Source organism: Lipotes vexillifer, unplaced genomic scaffold, assembly GCF_000442215.2.
Source record: "Lipotes vexillifer unplaced genomic scaffold, Lipotes_vexillifer_v1.1 scaffold463, whole genome shotgun sequence".
NCBI classification, from domain to species: domain Eukaryota; kingdom Metazoa; phylum Chordata; class Mammalia; order Artiodactyla; family Lipotidae; genus Lipotes; species Lipotes vexillifer.
Window position 1 is genome coordinate 1,742,466 of NW_006779398.1, and position 22,560 is coordinate 1,765,025.

General features: G+C 34.8%; 2 protein-coding genes across 2 annotated transcripts in view; one reads left to right on the top strand and one right to left on the bottom strand.

The window, feature by feature from the left end:
* The window catches only part of TUBE1 (tubulin epsilon 1), a 19,689-nt gene extending 1,490 nt beyond the window's left edge, over positions 1-18,199 (top strand). The window contains exons 4-12 of the mRNA XM_007452594.1: positions 2,179-2,236; positions 5,841-5,956; positions 8,618-8,739; positions 11,960-12,147; positions 12,361-12,536; positions 13,343-13,483; positions 16,334-16,474; positions 17,105-17,279; positions 17,591-18,199. Coding sequence (XP_007452656.1) covers positions 2,179-2,236; positions 5,841-5,956; positions 8,618-8,739; positions 11,960-12,147; positions 12,361-12,536; positions 13,343-13,483; positions 16,334-16,474; positions 17,105-17,279; positions 17,591-17,749 — 1,276 coding nt within the window. The 3' untranslated portion in view covers positions 17,750-18,199. The remainder of the gene's footprint in view (positions 1-2,178; positions 2,237-5,840; positions 5,957-8,617; positions 8,740-11,959; positions 12,148-12,360; positions 12,537-13,342; positions 13,484-16,333; positions 16,475-17,104; positions 17,280-17,590) is intronic.
* A 1,158-nt stretch (positions 18,200-19,357) lies between these two features.
* CCN6 (cellular communication network factor 6) overlaps positions 19,358-22,560 on the bottom strand; it is an 18,810-nt gene continuing 15,607 nt past the window's right edge. The window contains exons 4-5 of the mRNA XM_007452595.1: positions 20,730-20,923; positions 19,358-19,680 (exon numbers count right to left, since the gene is read on the bottom strand). Coding sequence (XP_007452657.1) covers positions 19,399-19,680; positions 20,730-20,923 — 476 coding nt within the window. The 3' untranslated portion in view covers positions 19,358-19,398. The remainder of the gene's footprint in view (positions 19,681-20,729; positions 20,924-22,560) is intronic.

Sequence of the window (22,560 nt, forward strand, 5' to 3'; positions counted from 1 at the left end):
AAACGGGGCACGAACCCGCGTCTCCTGCATCGGCAGGCGGACTCTCAAGCACTGCGCCACCAGGGAAGCCCGGCTAACTTTTGAAAGAAAAATATATTGTTTACATTTCTGTGATATTACTTGTGGTCAGGAGTATTTGCTCTACAAATAGAATGTGCTAAAAAGGAGCAAATCAGTTGTTGTCAGATTAGTTTTGTTTATTTAATAAAGGGTATATGTAAGTATATATCTTTTACCTGAAAGAGTAATTTGACATTCAGGGTGTGTTTCTAAGCTTTTAACGTTAAATCATGAAGTTCATGCATTTTCAAAATGCTTAATAAAACTAAACCTGCCGGGCTTGAACTGAAAAATACATACTTTATATCCAGTTTTAATCTAATAAAGATTTCAGTTCTAGTTTGAATTAGTTGGTTGGGTGTTTGAGGCAGTTATGTCCCTGGGAAGGCTAATTAGGCCCGACTTCCTTAGTGAATTTCAGAGTCTGACCCTCAGGCTTGCAAACTCAGGAACTTCGATGACATCTTGAGAATGGGTCCAGTGCTCTCTAGTACAGGCAGATAAACCAAACTCAGATAGGAGATTACAAAGCAGAAAGTCAATGTAGTTATGGACAGTAGGAGCTATAACTCAAAAAGACTAGACACCCATTTTCTTTCAAAAGCACATTCTCTTCTGTAGGAAATCTAAGGCTAAGTAATAAAAGGTTACTTAGTGACCATGGAATCAGACCAAGGTAAGTTAGGTGTATTACCTTAATGACTGGTGTTATTTATCTTTATTAATATGGAGATATCTGTCACATAGACTAGATTACCTCTTGTTTGCAAACTAGAACATCTTCTCCCCTACATACTATTAAGAGACTCAAATTTGCCTTTGTAATACTTCCTTGTAGGTAGTATTCTAACTAAATCTGTACTTCCATTACCTCTGTAATACTCCTTTCATTGAATATTACATAGTTGAGACTCAGCTGGAAGCCATTCTCTCTTAATCAGGTGACTTTACCTAACTCTATTCTCATCTACTCGGTTCGTTTTATAATTTAACCTGAGAGCATACTTATTTCTCTAATATCAAGTTTGAGGAGAAGAACCTTGGCATCTTGCTCTTCTTTCCAACAAAGTATCAATACATGCAGCATCTATTCCACAAGTTAGTACAAAACTTCTTTTTCAAAAATAAGACCACACCTTTGTATATACTTCTTTATTTGAGGAAATTATCATACCTTTTTAATAGCATGATAGGAATTTACCTATACCAGGGGTTGGCAAACCTTTCCTGTAAAGGACCAGATGGTAGATATTTCAGGTTTTGCAGACCGTAAAGTCCATATCACATCTCCTTGAGCCTGCCATTGTAGTGTGAATGCAGGTATAGATAGTACATAAACAAATGAGTGTGGCTTTGTTCCAATAAAACTTGTTTTCACAAGTAGCTGGTCATACTTGGCCTGAGGATTATAGATTATCAACCCCCGACCTATAGCATCATCTATGCTCAATTCAGCTTCCCTTCATATATTCTGTCTTGTAAACTATATTGACTTGTCCACTGTTTGTAGTCACAGATTTAGTTACTTTGATGACTTATCTTCAACATGAAATTCTAAGAACAGCCTTAGATACTCAACTGTATATAACTGGTATGTTAGTTGATGTGTGTCTGGCTACAACAGAAAGCCTCACTAATGGTGGCTTAAACAATAGATGTATCCAGTTATGTCACATACAAAGAAATCTATGTTTAGAGACGTGCCCTAAAGACCAAGATACTGTCATATTGTTTCATGTGTTGCTTTTTTGTCCTCATGTTTTTTTTACTTCATAACCATAAAATGACAGCCTCCACTGCCAGGAATCCCATCCAGATTCATGTTTTTTATCAGAAAGGCTTCCCAGAATATCTCCTTTTTATTTCATTACACAGAACTGGATTACATGACCAGCCCAAACTACAAAGAAAGCCAGGGAAATAAGTACCTCACTTTCTCAGCCTGTTGGGAGGTGGGTAAGGGAGAAGGAGATTACGAATGGCTTCTTTGTTGCCTTTTGTGTCTGCCTCACGTGGCCTATAAGTAGCTTTACTATGTGAATGGAAGTTGACTTTATTACCTGATAGCACTATTAGCATCGAAGATCTTATGACCTTTTCTCATCTTTTATCTTTCAGAGTGGTTGGTGATGGTGGCAGTATTTCCAGGGGGAAAATTTGTTCTTTAAAAGCACGAGTAAGTCTTATACACTTGGATTTTTATATTGCATGTGTTTTTAAAATAACTCTACTTCTGTAACTATCATAGGAATAAAATTTTAATTTAACTTCTTAAAATAAAAAAAGGTATTTGCTAAGCCACATTTAATATAAATATAATTAAGCAGACATTTGTGTCTCCATGAAACTTTAGGGGAAAATTTTGTGCTTAAAGTGAAAATACTGCATATTTGGCATTTTTTCTAAATGTTTTAGGGGAAACATATGTCTAGATAAATGATAACAAAAGCTTTTCTTAACTCTAAGCCTAAAATACATTCTAGTGAAGGTTAATTTTCATATAGAAATGGTGAAAGTTTATTTGCACCAGAGTTACTATTCCCAGTACAAAGCATAGATTCAACCACATTCTAGTGAATACATAACATAACCATGTAAGACCTCCTGAACAAAAATACTTCTAGTCAATAGCCCATATTTAGTCTTAATCTCATTGCAGTTAACACTTCTTTTCTTTGATTGTGTCTCTGCAACAAACTGCTTTTTCCAACTGATGATCAGTATTGTTTGACTGTGACAGAAAAGAAAGTCAGTTTTGGTGCTATGGAAGTAATTGAGATGATAAGAATCAGACCGGGAGTAGTGGCTGAAAGAGTAGAGAGCAGTAGTGTTGTAGTACCTGGGAACCATCACCTTGTATCTGTGATCTCCAATGTCCTTGGGAAACAAATTTAGAGCAGAGACTATGTGCTTGTAGTCTGTTAGGATAATTGATTAACATTTGGTAGTTCATGCCTTGGAGAGTGCTAACATCCCAATCCAAATCTTATTCAGAGATAAACATTGACATTTCCTATACCACTCCCAATTTGAGCTCTTTCCCACCACCCTACCAGTGAGCAAGTTGGGAAATGGAGGAAACACTGCTGGAAGAGAATAAATCAGCATGTTTCTATAGCCTTTGGCTTTTTTCCTAGAAGGTGTTCTTCCATTTCTTCTTAGTAGTCTTGGTATCATGTGGCTCTGATCACTGAAGGGTCTAGGCTTCAAAAGAAAATTTGGTGTCTGGGTTCCTCCACTGTGTTAATAGGCAAACACTCAGAATTTTGTAAATCCTGTATTACAATTAAGGGGAAGCTCAAGGGCCTAAAAGCTAACACCAGGTAGCTCTGGAAGAAAATAATAAACATCGAATCTTGGAAGTTGTGACTCCAGATCTTGGATGGCTAAGTGAGGAATCCAGAATAATTCCTTGTAATTGTAATTAATTTCCTATGGAAAAACAAATCAGAGGTCTTATGTGACTAGAGAAAGATTGAAAGAGTTACAGACTGTCAGGGTTTAATGCTAAGTGACTATGACAGTGATGATTCTCTCAAAACTGACTTCAGGAGGTGCTTGAATGTCAGTTTGTATTCTGTATTTCCCTTCCTTTGCCTGATTGCAAAGTAATTGAAAGCATAGCTTAAATATGTTTAATCTTCCACAAATCATCTCAATAAATCTATTTTGGAACAAGGACAATAGAAGCTAATTTTGTTTTTTGTAATCTTACGCAACAGTGAAATCCCTCTTACATGGTTGATTAGGTGTTAAAGTCAGCATTTAAGATAAAAATTGCATATTATCAAAAATATCCTTGAAAATCCCTAAAATTGCCAAGAAATGACCCTGTATAATCCTGTGTATGTATATTGATGCTGTATTTAAAGGAGCATGTTTATAAAACAGAATTTTACAGTCTTTTTAATATACCACTGTAATATGATGATATAACATGTGATATTACTCAGCCATAAAAAGAAACGAAATTGAGTTATTTGTAGTGAGGTGGATGGACCTAAAGTCTGTCATACAGAGTGAAGTAAGTCAGAGAAAAACAAATACCGTATGCTAACACATATATATGGAATCTAAAAAAAAAAAAAGGTCATGAAGAAACTAGGGGCAGGACAGGAGTAAAGAAGTGGACCTACTAGAGAATGGACTTGAGGACACAGGGAGGGGGAAGGGTAAGCTGGGACAAAGTGAGACAGTGGCATGGACATATATACACTACCAAATGTGAAACCAATAGCTAGTGGAAAGCAGCTGGATAGCACAGGGAGATCAGCTCGGTGCTCTGTGACCACCTAGAGGGATGGGATAGGGAGGTAGGAGGGAGACACAAGAGGGAGGGGATATGGGGATATATGTATATGTATAGCTGATTCACTTTGTTATACGGCAGAAACTAACACCATTGTAAAGCAATTATACTCCAATAAAGATGTTTTTTTTAAAAAAAAGTGGTATACTATCATACAATTAGAAATATATTTCTAAAGTACTGTGTAATAATATTTTAATTGCCAGCTTACAGTAGCATACTTAATTACACAAAGAATTGAATTCACAGAATTTAAATGGGCATAAATTGTGACTCCACTGTAGTCAGTACTCGGTAAGTGTCAAACTTGACTGTCTCCCTTTGATAAAATAATAGAGCTTAGAGTTTGGTGCTTAAGAGTGAAGATTCTGCAGCCAGGCTAGCCAGGTTTGAATCAGCTCTACCACTTCCTAGCTGGGTGATCACAGCCAAGTTATTTAACTTTTCTAGGCCTCAGTTTCCTCATGTGTAAACTGGGGGTAATTACAGTACCTTTGCATAGGGTTGTGAGGATTAAATGGGGTGATATACAGTGGCATGTAGTAAGTGCTTAATGTTACATGCTCACCAGCACTGAAAAAGCCCATAAATCAAGCACTTTCTCTGTGACACTGAATCAAAGGCTTAGGTTAAAGGGTACCCTAACATCATTTCAGATTACTTTTTTCAACTTTGCTTTTTTATTTATTTAACTCTATTTTACTGTTTCATTCTTCTTCCTCAGTGTAGAAAATATAGAAAGTAAAGTACAAAACAGTGGGGACAGAGGGTATATAATTCTACTGCCAAGCTATCTCTGCTTACATTTTGCTGTATTTCCATCCAGTCTTTTCTATTTTTCTTTCCATAGCTAATTTTATGTTTTATTTTCTTCTTAGTAATAGAGGTTATCTCCCATGTCAATAAAGTTTGTGATATTTAGTGAGTTTGTGAATTTAGATTGCGAGTTACTTAGGGGAAGGGACACTGTTGTCATCTTTGACATCTATCCAGTGCCTTGGCTTTGCACGTAATAGTAGTTTACTGATTTGATTTGGACAGTTTTCGGCTGTGATTCATAAGGAGCAGCATGGTTATTCCTAGTGACCAAATACATTAATGAACCCTACATTTATTGAGAATTGTTTCTGGTTAAGGTTGCCTTCTAAACTTCTGAGACCTTGTTCTCAAGAAATTTATAGTCACATAAGCACATGAATAAAAGAATTGTTAGAAAATCAGAAAGAATTATTCAGTTCCTTTTTTTCCTTCTTAGGGTAAGAATTTAGAATCCATCTTTTCATTGGATTCCACCTTTGGAGCAGAGTGAAATTATTTTTTAAGTTTTATAACAGACTGCACAAAGAGAGTCAAAGATTTGATCAAACTTAAACTATAAAAAGAACAGTACAACTTCTAGCTCAAAAATTCTTTTTATTTACAGAGTGACTAAAGAAAAATATGCTAATTACATTTTATTTGTCTTTCTCAGGCTGTCTTGATTGACATGGAGGAAGGGGTAGTAAATGAAATTCTTCAGGGACCATTGAGAGATGTATTTGATAGTAAGCAGCTCATCACTGATATTTCTGGCTCAGGGAATAATTGGTGAGAATATGCTGGCTGTAAAAATTAAATGCCATCTGAAAAAAAATGAGCAATCTTTCCTTTATTCTGATAGGTCCTGCTGACATGAAAGCAAGATACAACTTGCCATACCTAACTCTAGGACTTTCAGCCCATCATCTTTTCCTTGATAGATGATGGTGTTCACAATGCTTGGAAGCCATCTGTATCCTAGTTGTTTCTTTTTTTTTTTAAGAAAAAGATGAATCATGAAAAATTGATTTACTAAATTTCTCATTGTAATTTGATTCTTGCATAACTGCTAAGTAGTGACAAAAGTTGTATTTTTTTTTTGATATGTAGTTCCTCATTTATATATTCTATAGAATTCTCCACTTGTCCATAAAGATACAAATGAAAGATTGTTCACTGAAACATTGTTTTTAACATCAGATAATACTCAACAGGGGCTTGTTTAAATCAATTATAGTATATCCATACAATGGAAAATCATGCAACTCTTATAAAATGTAACATATCTGTATGGAAATTTTCTAACATTTTAAAAATCAGAAGTATTAAGGCACGGAACAATGTGGCTAGCATACTAATTTGTATATGAAAACCCTTACCTTTTTCTTTTTAACATCTTTATTGGAATATAATTGCTTTACATTGTTGTGTTTCTGCTGTATAACAAAGTGAATCAGCTATATGTATACATATATCCCCATATCTCCTCCCTCTTGCGTCTCCCTCCCATCCTCCCTATCCCACACCTCTAGGTGGTCACAAAGCACCGAACTGATCTCCCTGTGCTATGCAGCTGCTTCCCACTAGCTAGCTGTTTTACATTTGGTAGTGTATGTATGTCCATGCCACTCTCTCACTTTGTCCTTACCCTTCCCCCTCCCCGTGTCCTAAAGTCCATTCTCTATGTCTGCGTCTTTATTCCTGTCCTGCCCCTAGGTTCCTCAGAACCTTTTTTGTTTGTTTGTTTTTGTTTTTGATTCCATGTATATGTGTTAGCATACGGTATTTGTTTTTCTCTTTCTGACTTACTTCACTCTGTATGACAGACTCTCGGTCCATCCACCTCACTGCAAAGAACTCAATTTCATTTCTTTTTATGGCTGAGTAATATTCCATTGTATATATGTGCCACATCTTCTTTATCCATTCATCTGTTGATGGACACTTAGGTTGCTTCCATGTCCTAGCTATTGTAAATAGTGCTGCAGTGAACATTGTGGTACATGAGGCTTTTTGAATTATGGTTTTCTCAGGGTATATGCCCAGTAGTGGGATTGCTGGGTCATATGGTAGTTCTATTTTTAGTTTTTTAAGGAACCTCCATACTGTTCTCCATAGTGGCTGTATCAATTTAAAAGTTGTAAGTATTTTTAAAAACTGTTCTCTTACCTATAGTATTCAGCTCTGTCAAAGTTTTCCCATCAGTCAGATTTAATAGAATTGATAGAGATGCAAGCCAGACCAGTGTCCCAGCATTCAAGGTCAGTCTGAGGCTATATTTGGCCCTTAAATATATAATAGTCTCTTCTCCTTAATGGGAAAAAAGCTCCAACAGTGATCATTTTAAAGTTTACATTGACACTGGTTTTGCTGTTTTTTAAAAAGTAAGTAGGTTCTGTTTGCCAATCTAATATTTGTTATTTAAATTATTTGCAGTTAGTCCCTCAGGTTTATAATGTGTAATATTGTGTAATTTTACTAAAGCATGAATTTGAGTCTTGTGTTCTGGGAGACTTATTTGGGGAGAACCAGTCACTATAATAAGTGAGTGCACCTAACCATCCAACCAGCTTTCTCTAATTGTCGTATAACTTATTCTGCAACTTTTGAGTTACACCTGACTACATGTTGTGTGGAAATTGTTCTTACATTTCAATTCATCATAATAATACTTGCAAATTTGGGCAACCAGAAAGGCTTGCAGAGCCTCATGAATATCAGTTTTCTACTGTGTGGCATTTCATCTAGTAATAACATGATATGACCAATATTTTTTTCATGTTTTAAACCAAAGTAGGTCAGTTTAAAATTTTTTATTTTTATGTCTTTCTAGTTGACCACATTCTGCTTTTTAATACATGAAAGACAGTGCAATCAGTTTACTTTCAATGAAGATGAGAAAAAACTAACTAAAAACTTGTTTTGTTGTAATTATACCTTAAGAGCAGATAAATTTTAAAAACCATAGTTTAGGGCTTCCCTGGTGGCACAGTGGTGGAGAGTCCGCCTGCCGATGCAGGGGACACAGGTTCATGCCCTGGTCCGGGAAGATCCCACATGCCGCGGAGCGGCTGGGCCCGTGAGCCATGGCCGCTGAGCCTGCACGTCTGGAGCCTGTGCTCCGCAACGGGAGAGGCCACAGCCGTGAGAGGCCCGTGTACCGCAAAAAAATAAAAATAAAAAACATAGTTTAATATCCATTGATAATGAACTATTTTATCAGGATATTTGAGGATTATAGGTATATATATTTGTTAAATTATCTTCCTATATCCTTGAGATATCATAATATGATTTATTGATGTTAAACAGGAATAGAATTTACTTACTACAGTAAAAATACTTTTTGAAGCTTATCTATATAGTCTTTTCATTTAGTTCAGAAATAATAAAATCTTGAAATAATAAATGCAAGGATTTTTTTTTTTAATCTATATTCTTTTTTTCCAGGGCTGTGGGTCACAAAGTGTTTGGCAGTCTTTATCAGGAACAGATTTTAGAGAAACTCAGAAAGTCAGCAGAGCACTGTGATTGTTTGCAGTGTTTTTTTATAATACATTCCATGGGAGGAGGTAAAATTATTTATTCATTTGTCTATAACAATGTGAAAATGCAAGTGAGAATTCATTTTGCCAACATAAGTCTTGTTTTCAGACCTTTGCTTAATAAATATAGAACTATTAAGAATTAAGAGTATGTTTATGAATGTATGTACATAACAGCTTTTTATCTTAAATTTTTGTCAAATTGTGTCACTGACCATTTTTTAAAAATTTAAACCCTTTTAAAGAGTCAGTAGAAAGGAATCTGAAAAAATTTTTTCTTTTATCTTTAGTAGAAGGTAGATTTCAATATAAGCTTTTTGGGAATGCTGCCTTTTTCCTAAGAGCTTGCTTGTGCAGTTTCATATGCTGACTACAACTACGTATTTGTGGCATATTCATAGATACGTTTGCAAAAGAATATCAGTACCCTTTCTTTAACCACCTTCAATCCTTTCTTGTGTCCAATAAGAGAAATAAGTAAAAGAAATCCTCTTAGTCAACTCCCTTAAATCATTCCTTACATGGTAATTAATCACCTTGACCTAGAATAAATGATCTGCATTGCTTTCTTTCCCAGGGAAGCCTGTACCTTGCAAGTGAAGTATTTTGCTCCCCTGTTCCATGAAGTAGAAACAGATCATAATTTGATAATTTCAAAAGAGAATTTAGCCTATTTTAAAAGAAAACTTTGCCACGCTTTTTTCCTCCAAGCTGAGATTAAGATTTTTATATTCAGCAGGTTATGTACAGCTGACTTTCTTATACATATCTGTTATTCAGTATGATAGCATTTGAAAATTAAAGTTAAAATTGCTATGTAACCATGCCTTTAGAAGACCATCATAATCATTAAATTAAGAAACTAATTTTCAGGGCTTCCCTGGTGGCGCAGTGGTTGAGAGTCCGCCTGCCACTGCAGGGGACGTGAGTTTGTGCCCCGGTCCGGGAAGATCCCACATGGCGCGGAGCGGCTAGGCCCGTGAGCCATGGCCGCTGAGCCTGCGCATCCGGAGCCTGTGCTCTGCAACAGGAGAGGCCACAACAGTGAGAGGCCGCGTACCGCTAAAAAAAAAAGAAAAAAAAAGAAACTAATTTTCTTTATACTGGTATAATTAACCTGCAGATTTTGAGTAAGTTTTCGAAAAAAACCAATTTGATTTATAGTTCATTATGGTGCTTTTTTTATATCCCTGTATTACTCAGAATCTCAGTAGACTGTACTTTATTCATAATTCACTGAAAATGGCAAAAATACTTTAAATAATATTGAAGGCTAAAAATGAAGTCTTTTCCCACATCTAATCCCTAATCTCTCTCCTCACAGATAAGCAAGTTTGCCAGTGTCTGTCCTTCCAGATATTTCCTGTGCCCATTGTGTGTGTTTTTACATAAACAAGATCATGAAATACATACTACCCTGTAATGTTTTCACTTTAAATCTTCCCTGAACATCTTTCATCAGCTCTGTCCAATTGTGAGAATATGTAATAATTTTTAAAGTCAGTTCCTCATTGATGGATGTCAAGTTATTTATGGTTTTTAGCTACTACATAAAATCCCCAGTGAACATCTGGTACCTATATCTTTGTTCATTTGTGCCACAATAGCTGTAGGCAGTATTCCTAGAAAGGAAAGTGGAACCAAAGAATATGTACATTTTAAGTTTTGGTTGATATTACTAAATAACCTTCCTACATTACTGCATCAATCCGTATGATTAGCAGCAATTTACAAGAGTTTATTTCCCCCCACTGTCACCATCGCTGAGTATTATGAGACAAAATCTAATACAATATGTTCAAAATTATATTGCTTTAATTTGCATTTTTTAATTAGAGAAAAGGTTGAGCATCTTTACATCTATTTGCCATTTGATTTATTTTGAGTTACAATTTATATCCTTTGCTCATTTTTCCATTGCATTACTCATATTTTTTTGTTGTTGATTTGTGACCCTCTTTATTAAAGAAATTTAGTCCTCCATCATGTTTGAAGATTTTTTCTTAGTTTGCCTTTTTATTTTGTTTGTTTTTATATATACATATAGAGAGAGGGGGGGAGTTTTGTTTATTTTTAATGGAATCAAAACTATCTTCTATAATGGCTCTGGTTTTTTATAACGCTTAGAAAGTCCTCATTAAAGATTAACCCAAAAAATCTCCCTCGCTTTCATCTAATATTTTTAACATCATAGCTTTTTTTTTTTGCGTTACGGGGGCCTCTCACTGTTGTGGCCTCTCCTGTTGCGGAGCACAGGCTCCAGAAGCACAGGCTCAGCGGCCATGGCTCACGGGCCTAGCCGCTCCGGGGCGTGTGGGATCTTCCCGGACCGGGGCACGAACCCGTCATCATAGCCTTTTAATATTTATCCAAATGGGGTTAGAGCATTATTGGCTTCTAAACTTTTTCTCATCTGGACAGCAAGAAATACATTTTACATTACAAACCACACACACACAAACATACACAAACTAAAACAAAAGATTATTTACCCACACTATATGTGACATACTAATATTTCTGTGTTTCATTTAAGAAAAGAAAGTACTGGTCCTAACTTTATAAATTAGTTTCATAGCCCACTGATGGTTCACAAGCCATAGTTTGAAAAGCACCAGGGTAAAGGATTCCAGTTTTCTCTCTTTTAGTTCTTAAAAATATCTGAATTCATATATATATGTAACTCTGTGTGTCAGAAAATTACCTTAATGAAATTCTTAGAGTTTCTGCTTTTAGATAGATAGTAAAAAAGTTTCCTCTTTGAAACTTCTGTAAATTCAAGTTGGTCATGCTTAACTTTAAATTTTAACTCAGCATTTAAGTTGCTTAATGTCATGATAGTGTTCATCATTAAGATTATATAGGTGCTGCACTAAAGATGTCAAGATAGTTTGTTTTTTCTTAAGTTGCTTAACATCAAGTGTAGACTAAATACTGTCTTAGTTGCATTTTTTTACTCTTCAGTCAGTTCTTTTGACATCATAGAGATATAACTTGAATGTAAAAAAGTGTAAAATATAGAAAGGCCTCTCATCATCACAGTCAGACCCAGAGGTTGAATTCATGACTTTAAGTCTCACTACCTATATTGTCTTCATTTCTTTATCTGAAATTAATTAGTTAATATATAATCACAGGAATAAGTTGAAAATTGTATGTCTTTAATACATAGGTTTTTAACACAAAAACAATTCCGTTATATTCTGAACCATTTATGCTGTTTTCTTTTTGAAATCTTAATCTTCAGGAACAGGATCTGGACTTGGCACATTTCTTTTAAAGGTGCTTGAGGATGAATTCCCAGAAGTATACAGATTCGTGACTTCAGTTTATCCTTCTGGTGAAGATGATGTCATAACCTCGCCTTATAATAGCATGTTGGCAATGAAGGAACTTAACGAGCATGCAGACTGTGTGTTGCCCATTGACAACCAAGTAAGAAATGGCATTGTAATTTATGGACATATTATGTATACATTCAATCCTGTGTTATGTGTGTACATGAAACAGTCTCTTCACTTTTCAGCCTTCCCATCTAAGAGAAAAAATAAGTTTAAATTGCTTTTTTTTGTCTTTTTCTTCCTGGTAGAATGTCATTTATGTCCTCTCTTCTTAATCGCTTCTCTCCCAATATTTTTCCCTTAAAAGTCTTTATTTGACATCATTAGCAAAATTGACCTCATGGTGAATTCTGGAAAGTTGGGTACAACTATAAAGCCAAAGAGTCTGGTTACTTCAAGTGTTGGAGCTTTTAAAAAGCGGCAGGAGAAACCATTTGATGCAATGAACAACATTGTGGCAAATTTGCTGCTTAACCTAACAAGGTAATTGGTTTGACAGTGTACTTAAGGGCAGTTTAAAAATTTCCCTTGCTTTTCATAATGTTTTGCAGTAGCATTTTTTAGTTATTCTGAGTTGTGGAAGCTTTTTTAAAAACTTTATATAAAATAAAAATTTTAGGTTGTCTAGTGTTTTCAGATCTTGGAGTTGATAGGCCAGAATTTTATTTTCTCTGACTCCAGAGGAGCATTTTATTTTCCCCAGGTACGTTCCATGGAATATTAACAGATGTTAAATGGTAAAGGGTTTTGAAGGAGGTACACTTGAGAAACACTTGGTTAGACAAAACAAACTTGGTTTTGTTTTTTGTTTTTTTTGCTGCGAAATGTCTTAACCTTTTAAACCAGCTAATCTATACCTCTTTATTAGCTGGTCCAAAATATATCTCGACTTTGATCTAAAAAATTGCTTTGGCATTATTATATTCCAAATTGTAGAGCGTGTAAGCAAATCCCAGGGGAATTTAGTAAGGTTTATAGAAAAATAACTGTTGAACTGTATGTATTTAATTCAATCTAAAGTCTGTTTTAAGATTTTTATGTAGGTAATTAGCAACTGTAGTAGCGTGGTTACACTTCAGATAATCCTGAAATAAGAATTGTTGTAGATGTTATGTTATATTTTGATTATACACGATGTTCATGATACTAAATTTCACTAATACAGAAAAAAAAGAGCATATATTCTCTAATGAAGTACAGTGTGTGAAAGGATGCAGGAAAGTGCCTGCTGACTAAATCAAGCTACATTAAGTTAAATATTTTTCATGCTTTTAATGTTAATTTTTTAGCTCTGCAAGGTTTGAAGGATCCCTTAATATGGACCTTAATGAAATCAGCATGAATTTAGTTCCTTTTCCTCAACTGCATTATCTTGTGTCAAGCCTAACACCTCTGTATACACTGGCAGATGTTAACATTCCTTCCCGAAGGTAAGATGTAGTAACTTTATTCCAATTACTTGAGGGCTCAAATTACTTTAAAAACAAACACATTTTTAAGAGAAAAGTTTATAATAACTAGTTATTTCTTCATACCATTTTCTTTGTGAGAATTATATAAAATATAGGTGATGACAGCCATTTTTCCATTAAGTGAATGCTTCCTTGTTTAGAAGTCATTGTTTAAAAATGTCAGTATTAAACTATTTGAAGTTAAATCTAATAACTAAATTTTTAAGCTTATGAAAATTAATAAAGATACAATTTTTATTGAAAAAGATTTAAAGGCTTTGAAGTCTGATGTACTTAAATATGAATGCTAATTCTATCATTTACTAGCTACAGAACCTTGGGCAGGTGACGAACTTTTAGTTTTTCCTCATCTTTAAAAATGAGTCAGAGTACCTACCTCATAAGCTTGTTGGTATATTAAATAAGAGTATCTTTTAAAGCTGTTACCCCAGTCTAGCACCGTAGAGGGTTTACAGATATTACTCTATTATAGCTATTATGTATCACTTCCAGAACACCTTGTTTTATAACTGTGTCATTTTTAAGCATAAAACTTACATCAATTTACTTAACAAAAGTGTAGTTGAAACATGCTCTTATCATATACAGTGATGATCAGCTTGAAAAGGTCACACTGACATTCACAGTTGACTGAGGGAAAAGGTCTTGTCAAACTCTGCTAGAGGAAATTATGTAAATGATAAAGTAAAAACTAGATTACAGATGTTTTTAATAGTTTAAATTTTGGCAACATAATTCTATACTGTGGGAATGTCACAGTAATACTGATTAACTTCTATTTGAGCAAGTAACAAATAACTGACTATGCCAACTAATAGGTGCGGTCTCTTTCTTTGTGGGATGCTGATGAGCTTAACAAGTTAAGCGACTTGCATGGTTTATTGAACATGGGAATCAATCATTAAATGATTGCTTTTATTATCAGCCCAGCATATTAAAAATGAGTATATTTAGTAAAAGGTACACCTTTAATGTGGACACATAGAATGTAAATTGGTGCTAAACTATTTATTGTACAGTAGTGATTATCCAGACATTTAAAGTTACTCCTTAAAAAAAAAAAAAAGACATGTAATTTCTAATTAAGTTCAGCATAATCCTGCTTGGTGTGTGTGTGTGTGTGTGTGTGTGCGCGCGCACTTTTTTTCTTTTTGGTTGTGCTGGGTCTTAGTTGTGGCAGGTGGGCTCCTTAGTTGCAGCTTACCAGCTCCTTAGTTGTGGCATGCGAACTCTTAGTTGCAGCATGCATATGACATTTAGTTCCCCGAGCAGGGATTGAACCCAGGCCCCCTGCATTGGAAGCGCGGAGTCTTAAGCACAGTGCCGCCAGGGAAGTCCCGTGATTGGTATATTTTGATAAAAATAATAGTGTCAACATTTAAAATGTTTATATATTTATAGCTTGTTGCAGGTTTGTTCTGTAAGGAACCTTAAGAATGTTAGACTCTTAAGGAACTTATCACAGTGTTCTTTCTAGCTTTGTGGGGTTTTTCCTTTTTTTTTTTTTCTTTTTGCTTCTACTGTACTATAGGTATTTCAAAGGCTGCCATATCCACATATGGACACGTTTATCCTTGAGCAAATAATAAATTGTTTTTAAATTGTACTATTAAAAGGCATAGTTTTAAGACTTTAATTTCTTATTAGTAGTTTACAAACAACTGAGAATGGTTTTTGGATGTGCTTCATATTAATAAATGCCATCTAGTCCATTTTTATCAATGAAAATGACAAAGCACATATTAGAGTGTGTATATTAAATTCCTTGTTTGTAATGTAAAGAGAAATATCCCAATAACTATAAATAGCTCCTTGCTAGTTTTTTTTTTTTTTTGACAAAAGAATGAGTGTGCCTACTTGTTGTATAGTGGTTCTTAACCTTTTCTGCGTTTCCTGGACTTCATAAAAATGCCCAAAAGCACATACACACCAAAATTTTGAGCACAGTAGAGGATTCATGAATCCCCCAAAGCTCACCATCCACTAAGAGAGTCCTCTGTCATTCTTACTGTAGAAGAATCAGGATAGAATGTAAGCTCCATTAGAGTAGGAAATTTTTGTTGTTGTTCACTGCTGGGTCTCTTGCACCTAGAATAGTGTCTGGCACATAATAGGCATTTAGTAAATATCTACTGAATGGATAGGCAGCATAGTGTAATTCATTTAATATGACCCCAGACTGGGGTCATATTAAAGGCCTAGGAGCCTGCGTATTATTAGATATAAACTTCATTGTTCACTTTTATCTTCCTCTCTTTAGAGTAATGATAAAAGAATGAAGTTAAAAGACTTCATTCACTTAAAAGCCTCCCTTTTCAGGAATAGTAGTATAGAGTAGTGTCTTCTTTGGAGAGCCTAACATTGTCCTTTGATAGCTTCCTCATTATTCCTAAGTAATTTATATTTTATAGACAGTAATCTTAATGTAGTAGGTTTTGAATTAGTTTTGATAGTTCTGATACTACGAAGTAGATAAGCATACTGAACTAAGTAAAAATGACACAATTTTCAGAAATTAGTACTACATAGAGCTCACTAATGATGTAGTCAATATTTTGTAGCTACCTGAAATCAGGTATATATAAAATATATCGCAGAAGCTTTTTATTCCCCCTAAAAAAAAATATTGCGTGATTTTCTCTCATATTTATCCAGATTGCTTTGAGGAAATGATAGCTGAGATTCAGAATATATTTGTGTGTGAAGTTTATTTACCTGTAGATGACTGTCTTTTCATTTTATAGTTACACATAGAAGAAAGATGTAGTACAGTGTTTTGTATAAACAGTGACTGTCTCATTGTTTTAGGTTGGATCAGATGTTTTCAGATGCCTTCAGTAAAGATCACCAGCTAATTCGAGCTGACCCCAAACATAGTCTCTACCTCGCCTGTGCCCTCATGGTTAGAGGAAATGTACAGATTTCTGATCTTCGCAGAAATATTGAAAGGTTCAATTTTATATTTTTCAAGATAATGTTATGTGTACTGTTTGTAACAATGTAGCATGTAGTTAAGTAGCACTGTGAACTTAATTAAAGTGTGACTTTGAGCAAGCTACTTAGCCTCTCTGAGCCTATTTTCCTCAAATATAGAATAAGAATAGTACAAAGTTATTTATGTTAATTATGTCATGCACATTAAATGATGAGATGTTATTTTCTGAAAATGTTCAGGAAATTTAGCTATTGTTATTGTTTTTATTACCACCGCTACTACCACTACACTGCTTCTAAGTTTGTTTTACTATTTGACAGTCTTATTTTTTAGGAAAACTGCTCTGTTGAATTACAAAGTAAGGAAAATTATAATACCTTCATTTCTTTTCATCCCCAGATTTCTAATGTTAAGGAATGTGTTTCTAGCTTCTTGAATCACCATTACGACCAATTTAATGTCCCTTAGTTCACTGTTAGACTGTACCATAATACTGCTAGTATTAAAAAATAGGTAACTTACATTATATACTAAGCACTTAGAATGGTACCATTAGTAATGTCCCAGTTTAACTAATGTGGGCTGCCATAATATGGCAGATATTTTAGTACCTTAATTCTTACCTTTGAGTTTTTGCATCTCAGATTAAAACCTTCTCTACGGTTTGTCTCCTGGAATCAAGAAGGCTGGAAGACCAGCTTGTGTTCAGTACCTCCTGTGGGCCATTCCCATTCATTATTAGCTTTAGCAAACAACACATGCGTGAAGCCTACCTTCATAGAACTGAGAGAGAGATTCACGAGGCTCTACAGAAAAAGGGTAATCATCAGTACACCTTTTTAACTATATGTGTTTATTTTGGCTATTTAAGTTGTGTGCTCAAGAATTAAAGTAACACAAATCAGGTGTGATCCTGCCTGCTATATCTGTATATTGATTATAACTGAAGAGGAGAGGCTTACTCAGACTCTAAATGAGAAATCTCATGGGTTTATAGGATTTAGGTTCTCATTTCTCTTGTAAAGCTGAGTGTGAACTATCATTTTAATAAGAATATTTACATTATAGGATAGTTGTCTGTATTAAATTTCCTGAAAATGGTCAACATCATTCAGTTTTTTTATTTATAGGCTCATCTTCATCACTATCTACAAATTGAAGGGATGGAGGAAAGCTGTTTCACAGAAGCCATGTCATCTTTATCAGCACTCATACAGGAATATAACCAACTGGATGCCACAAAAAGCATGCCTGCAGAGGAGTTACCTAGACTAAGCGTAGCTGTGTGAAAAAGAAACCCCAAAGATACAATTTCTTAATTTCACATTTTTTTGTCCCCTTACCTTTCTGTTTTAGAATTTTTGTGATTCAGAAAGCCTGATTTGTGTTTTCCATATTGGGAAGTTTTTGTCTTTAGAGTAGTTTCCATTTAATCACAATTTGTTGATGATCCCACTGTGTGAAATTAGCCAAGTCCTAGTGCCTTGACTTTAAACATCTGTCTTCCGAAAAGTCGTGTTTTCTAAAATTGAGAACAGTTCAATATTTTATTTTATTTATAGTCTCATATTTGGGCATTTATACAGAGATAATCATGTCTTCAATAAGTCTTGTACAGATATATTTTTTATATTTATTTATAATTTAAGTCTTCACATTCTGTTTAAATTCTCCTAACTCTTTAAAAGTAAATACAGGAGTAGAAGAACACAATATAATATTTCTATGTAATACAACTTGAGGTTTTATTTCTTCTTTGGGTAACCACTTGTTTGCACTCAAAAGAATCACAATTTACAATTATTTTAACTTGTATTAAATTATTTTTAAATATAATGGTTTTTTTATCAAACCAGTTAATTTTGTAACAATAAACGTCCATGTTTTTAAACTATGCTACTTATCAGTTTTGCTTGTCCCTTTTTTTTTTTTGGCTATGCCACATTGCATGTGGGATCTTAGTTCCCCAACCAGGGATCAGACCTGCACCCCTTGCATTGGGAGTGCGGAGTCTTAACCACTGAACTGCCAGAGAAGGCCCACTTGTCACTATTTATACAAGCAAACAACATTACTAAGCTTGATATTCTCTTTGAAATAGTCTAGTGAAAGTGTTCCAGTTACTATAAATCTCCAGTTTTAGTCTTCAACATTAATTTATCTTTAATCACAATTTATATTTAAAATTCATAGGTGATTTATCATTTAAGGAAGTAATTTTGAGCAACAATTTATTTTCAAGCCAGAAAAATCTGTTGTGTGCTTTCTTTAATGTTATTTTTTAAATTTCTTTCCTTTTCAGAGTAAGGGTCCTGCTCTTGGTCTTTATCTTGGAAATTAAGTTTTTTACAGTATTTGGTATAAAAATTTAGATTACAGTTGTCAACAGTGGCCAAAGAAGTTCCATTTTTTCCTTCCAAAAGAAATCTTAGTAAACTGATATTCAGGATAGGGCAATGGAAATAATAAATATATTTACAGCTTAGTCTTATTCCTAGTTAAGATTTAATCTAGAAAATCTTGCTCACCCTATAATGATTATGTTATTGGAGCCTAGGCTGTATTGTCAAAGTACAGTTTTAAAACTTTAATATGCTTTTTATATAGCTTCAACAGATCATTTCAGATTATTTTATAGAATAAAGTGTTCCCTTGTAAATTGCATAACGTTTCATTATGGAATATGTAGATGGAACCAAATACTTTTGTATTACATAATTATACATTTTAAGAGCTCAATTTTAAGGTTTTCATATTTTACATATATTTTTAGGAGAACCTTTTTTAAAGCTTCTAATGCCTTAAATAGTTATCTGAGAATAGCTAGGCATTCTTACTGTTTTAAACCAATAAGGCAGATTTGCCACCCTTTTAAAACCATTTTAAATTTTGATGTAATGACATGATTAACCTTAACTTTTTCCCCATGTGCTTGGTTTTATAGGATCTTGAGCTCAGAAAATATATCTCCTGGATCTCTGCAGTTTCTCTGACATACACAAGATGTAATCCACAGCATCTTCCATTTAAATGACCCTTCATTTGGGCAATCAAATTGAATGGTAATCATTTTAGACTTGTTAGGGACACAGCATCTTTTATCCAAGCATATCCCACAGAAAGTGGGTTTATAACTCTGAGTGCTTGAGCATCCGGAAAAGACAAATTTTTCAGCTTTGACAGGTTGGAAAGTAGGTTGGCATGTTTTTCCTTTGGGGATCTGAAAAGATATATAACATTAAGAAGTCACTCTTTAAACTTGATTACAGTAGTTCAGAAAAGCGATACTTTGTGGACTATTACATAAATACACAGATATAATTATTTTCAGGGCATTAATAGTTGCCACTTAGTGACATCCAGCCCTTTCTTTTCTACCTTTAAAATCCCCTCTCACCAGAGGACCTTGGAAGTCCTCACTGTGCTTCCTCCATCATATTATAGACCCACTCCCCAATGTTTTAATGCTATCTACCCTTGACTTAGTTCCACAATAAATGAAAATTTGTTTTATTTAATATTAAGGGCCAAGACTTAAATTCTCTAACATGGCTCAGACAGTTTTAAGTAGATGGATAGATGAATGAACATCTTAATCCCTTTGAAATTGTCAACTTTCTACTATGATAGGGAATAACTTAGGGATAAGATTGGTTTTAGTAGCATTTCTAAAAATTACTCTTGAGACAGTCACAGAAGCAGGACCAGCTCTAGTTATACCAAGCAATCTTAGAGTATGTATTATTATATCAATCATAGTCCTTTGGCAAGTAGTAGCTAAGCAAAGCATTTTGGAAATAGTGTGGTTCCCTCTCCAAGTTGGTGATACATAACTTAAGATCAGAACTTCTCTGATGTTCCTAATGTTTGTTTTTATAATTACGATGTAGCAACCAAAATCTTTTATCAATTGCTCTGATTCCACTACATAAAATTAATATAGGAAAAAGAAGATAGAATCTGAAAAGGATCTACTCTGAAAAAACAATATACATGGTGGGGTGCCCCAACAAATCGGGCTGATCAAGACCCACACTAGTAAGCTGTTAACCTGTTGATTCTAGATACCCTAACGTTACCTCTCTGCTTGGTGAAATTTTTCCCACAAAGTGCAGTTAATATCTGCTTTCCTCCGAGATAGTTTGACTTTAAGAGATAATGAAGTTGTTTTATTAATAAACACTTCCAAAACACACACATACATAGACACACACATACTTTTCAGGAGTCTCAATATTGAATTATGATGAAGTTAAATCTAAACTTTACCTTTACTGTCTTCGATATATTACTGTCACAAGGCTGAATGTAGCACAGTCTTTTCTCATTTCTCATTTCACAGTTGCTGTTTTCATTGGTTACCCTATTAGATATGCCCATCCCACATGTTCTGGAGCAAGGGGTCCACTTTGTTGCTTGCACAAGACATTTTCTTTTCCAAATAAGTGGGAGATTCCTATAAGCTAAAATAAAGGAGGAGGGAGTGCATGTGTATAAATATATATGTATTCATGTAGGTAATTTTTTTTTTTTTTTTTTTTCTTTGCGTTATGCGGGCCTCTCACTGTTGTGGCCTCTCCCATTTGCGGAGCACAGGCTCCGGACGCGCAGGCTCGAACCCGCGTCTCCTGCATCGGCAGGCGGACTCTCAAGCACTGCGCCACCAGGGAAGCCCCATGTAGGTAATTTTTAATCATTTTTAAGCTAATAGTTAGTAGATCTGAACTTTATATAAAAGTAATTCAGAATAAAATAAGCTTATGGTCTAATTCATCATTCTCTCTTTTTCCCAATCCCCAAATTATCTTTCAGTCAAGTATTACAGTGCAGTATCTTAGGAGGAATAAAAATACTTTATCTTTGAAAAACTGAGTAAAGTACCCATTTGCTTCTTTCTGCTTAGCCCATCCTCTGAGTACTAAACAAGCTTATGCTTTGATGGATATCTGCCTATTCCCTGGTTCTTGCCTCATGCTTGATGTTATTTTCAACAGATGTTGAAACAGACATTAGTAGGATTAGGGAATTCAAGACATTAATCAGAACAAGGTGGTCTTATGGTTAAATTTCATGATGTTAAAATCTAAAATACAAAAGTTACATTTGAGAATTCAGCTATCAATGAGACCAGTTATTTTCTTCTCCACTTTTTCTAGTCTCTTAGAAAATTCTCTACGTTACACTGAACTAATCTAAATACTTATACTAAGTCATGAAAAATGTGCAATCTATTTTATTCATTCAGCTTAACTGTTACATTCCCTATGGTATTCCCTCTGTTGTCTAGACATTTCATATCACTTCAGAATTCATGGACGGATCTATGGTTGAGCGGGTTGGATAGACAGAGCCCCCCTCCACTGCCTGCAGCTTAGGAGAAACAAGGGAGGGGAAGGGGGTGAATAATGAAAATATAAAGAGTGCATAATAATTCTTCCATCTTCTTGTAAGTCCATGGGGAGCTTCCCTCTTGTTCTGCTCATGAATGAATCAGGCACTTGGTTCATTTTAAGCAAACTACTAATTGGTTCATTGTCTCAAAGCAGTTCCTTCAGGTTAATATGCATCCTAAAGTGGGTGCTTTGGGAGTAACGTGGAGATTTGAGTCTGCAATTAACACAGCAAAATTTAGGCTACATTACTTTAAAATGTCAATTTAAAAAGGAACCCCCCCCCCCCCCAAAAATGCCTTCTTGATAGGGAAGAGTCACTTTGAAGTATGTGCTATCTTTGAATAAAATGATACTTTGATACTGTTGTCAGTGTTATTACAGTAGGATCTTGCCATTGCACATAGAACTGACGGAGAGGAAGCAGAAAGATGGAGATACCTGGAAGGTAGACAACGGTTTAAAGACCTCAGCGCAGGAAGCCGGTTAAAAGCTTGGCATGCATCTGCAGTAAATAAAGGTAGGTTAGATTATCATATTACCAAGAACCCCCCCCCCCCTTAGAGTTAAGCCAAGAGCTGCAGTTCAGGAATTTGCTTAACATTCATTAAAGGGCAAGAAAACTAGAAGAAATTTTCAAAGTACAAGTTCAGTGTTTGGTGAGCAGTGAGAAAAGCATAGGGGCATTATGTCATTGCATGCTTCCTGCT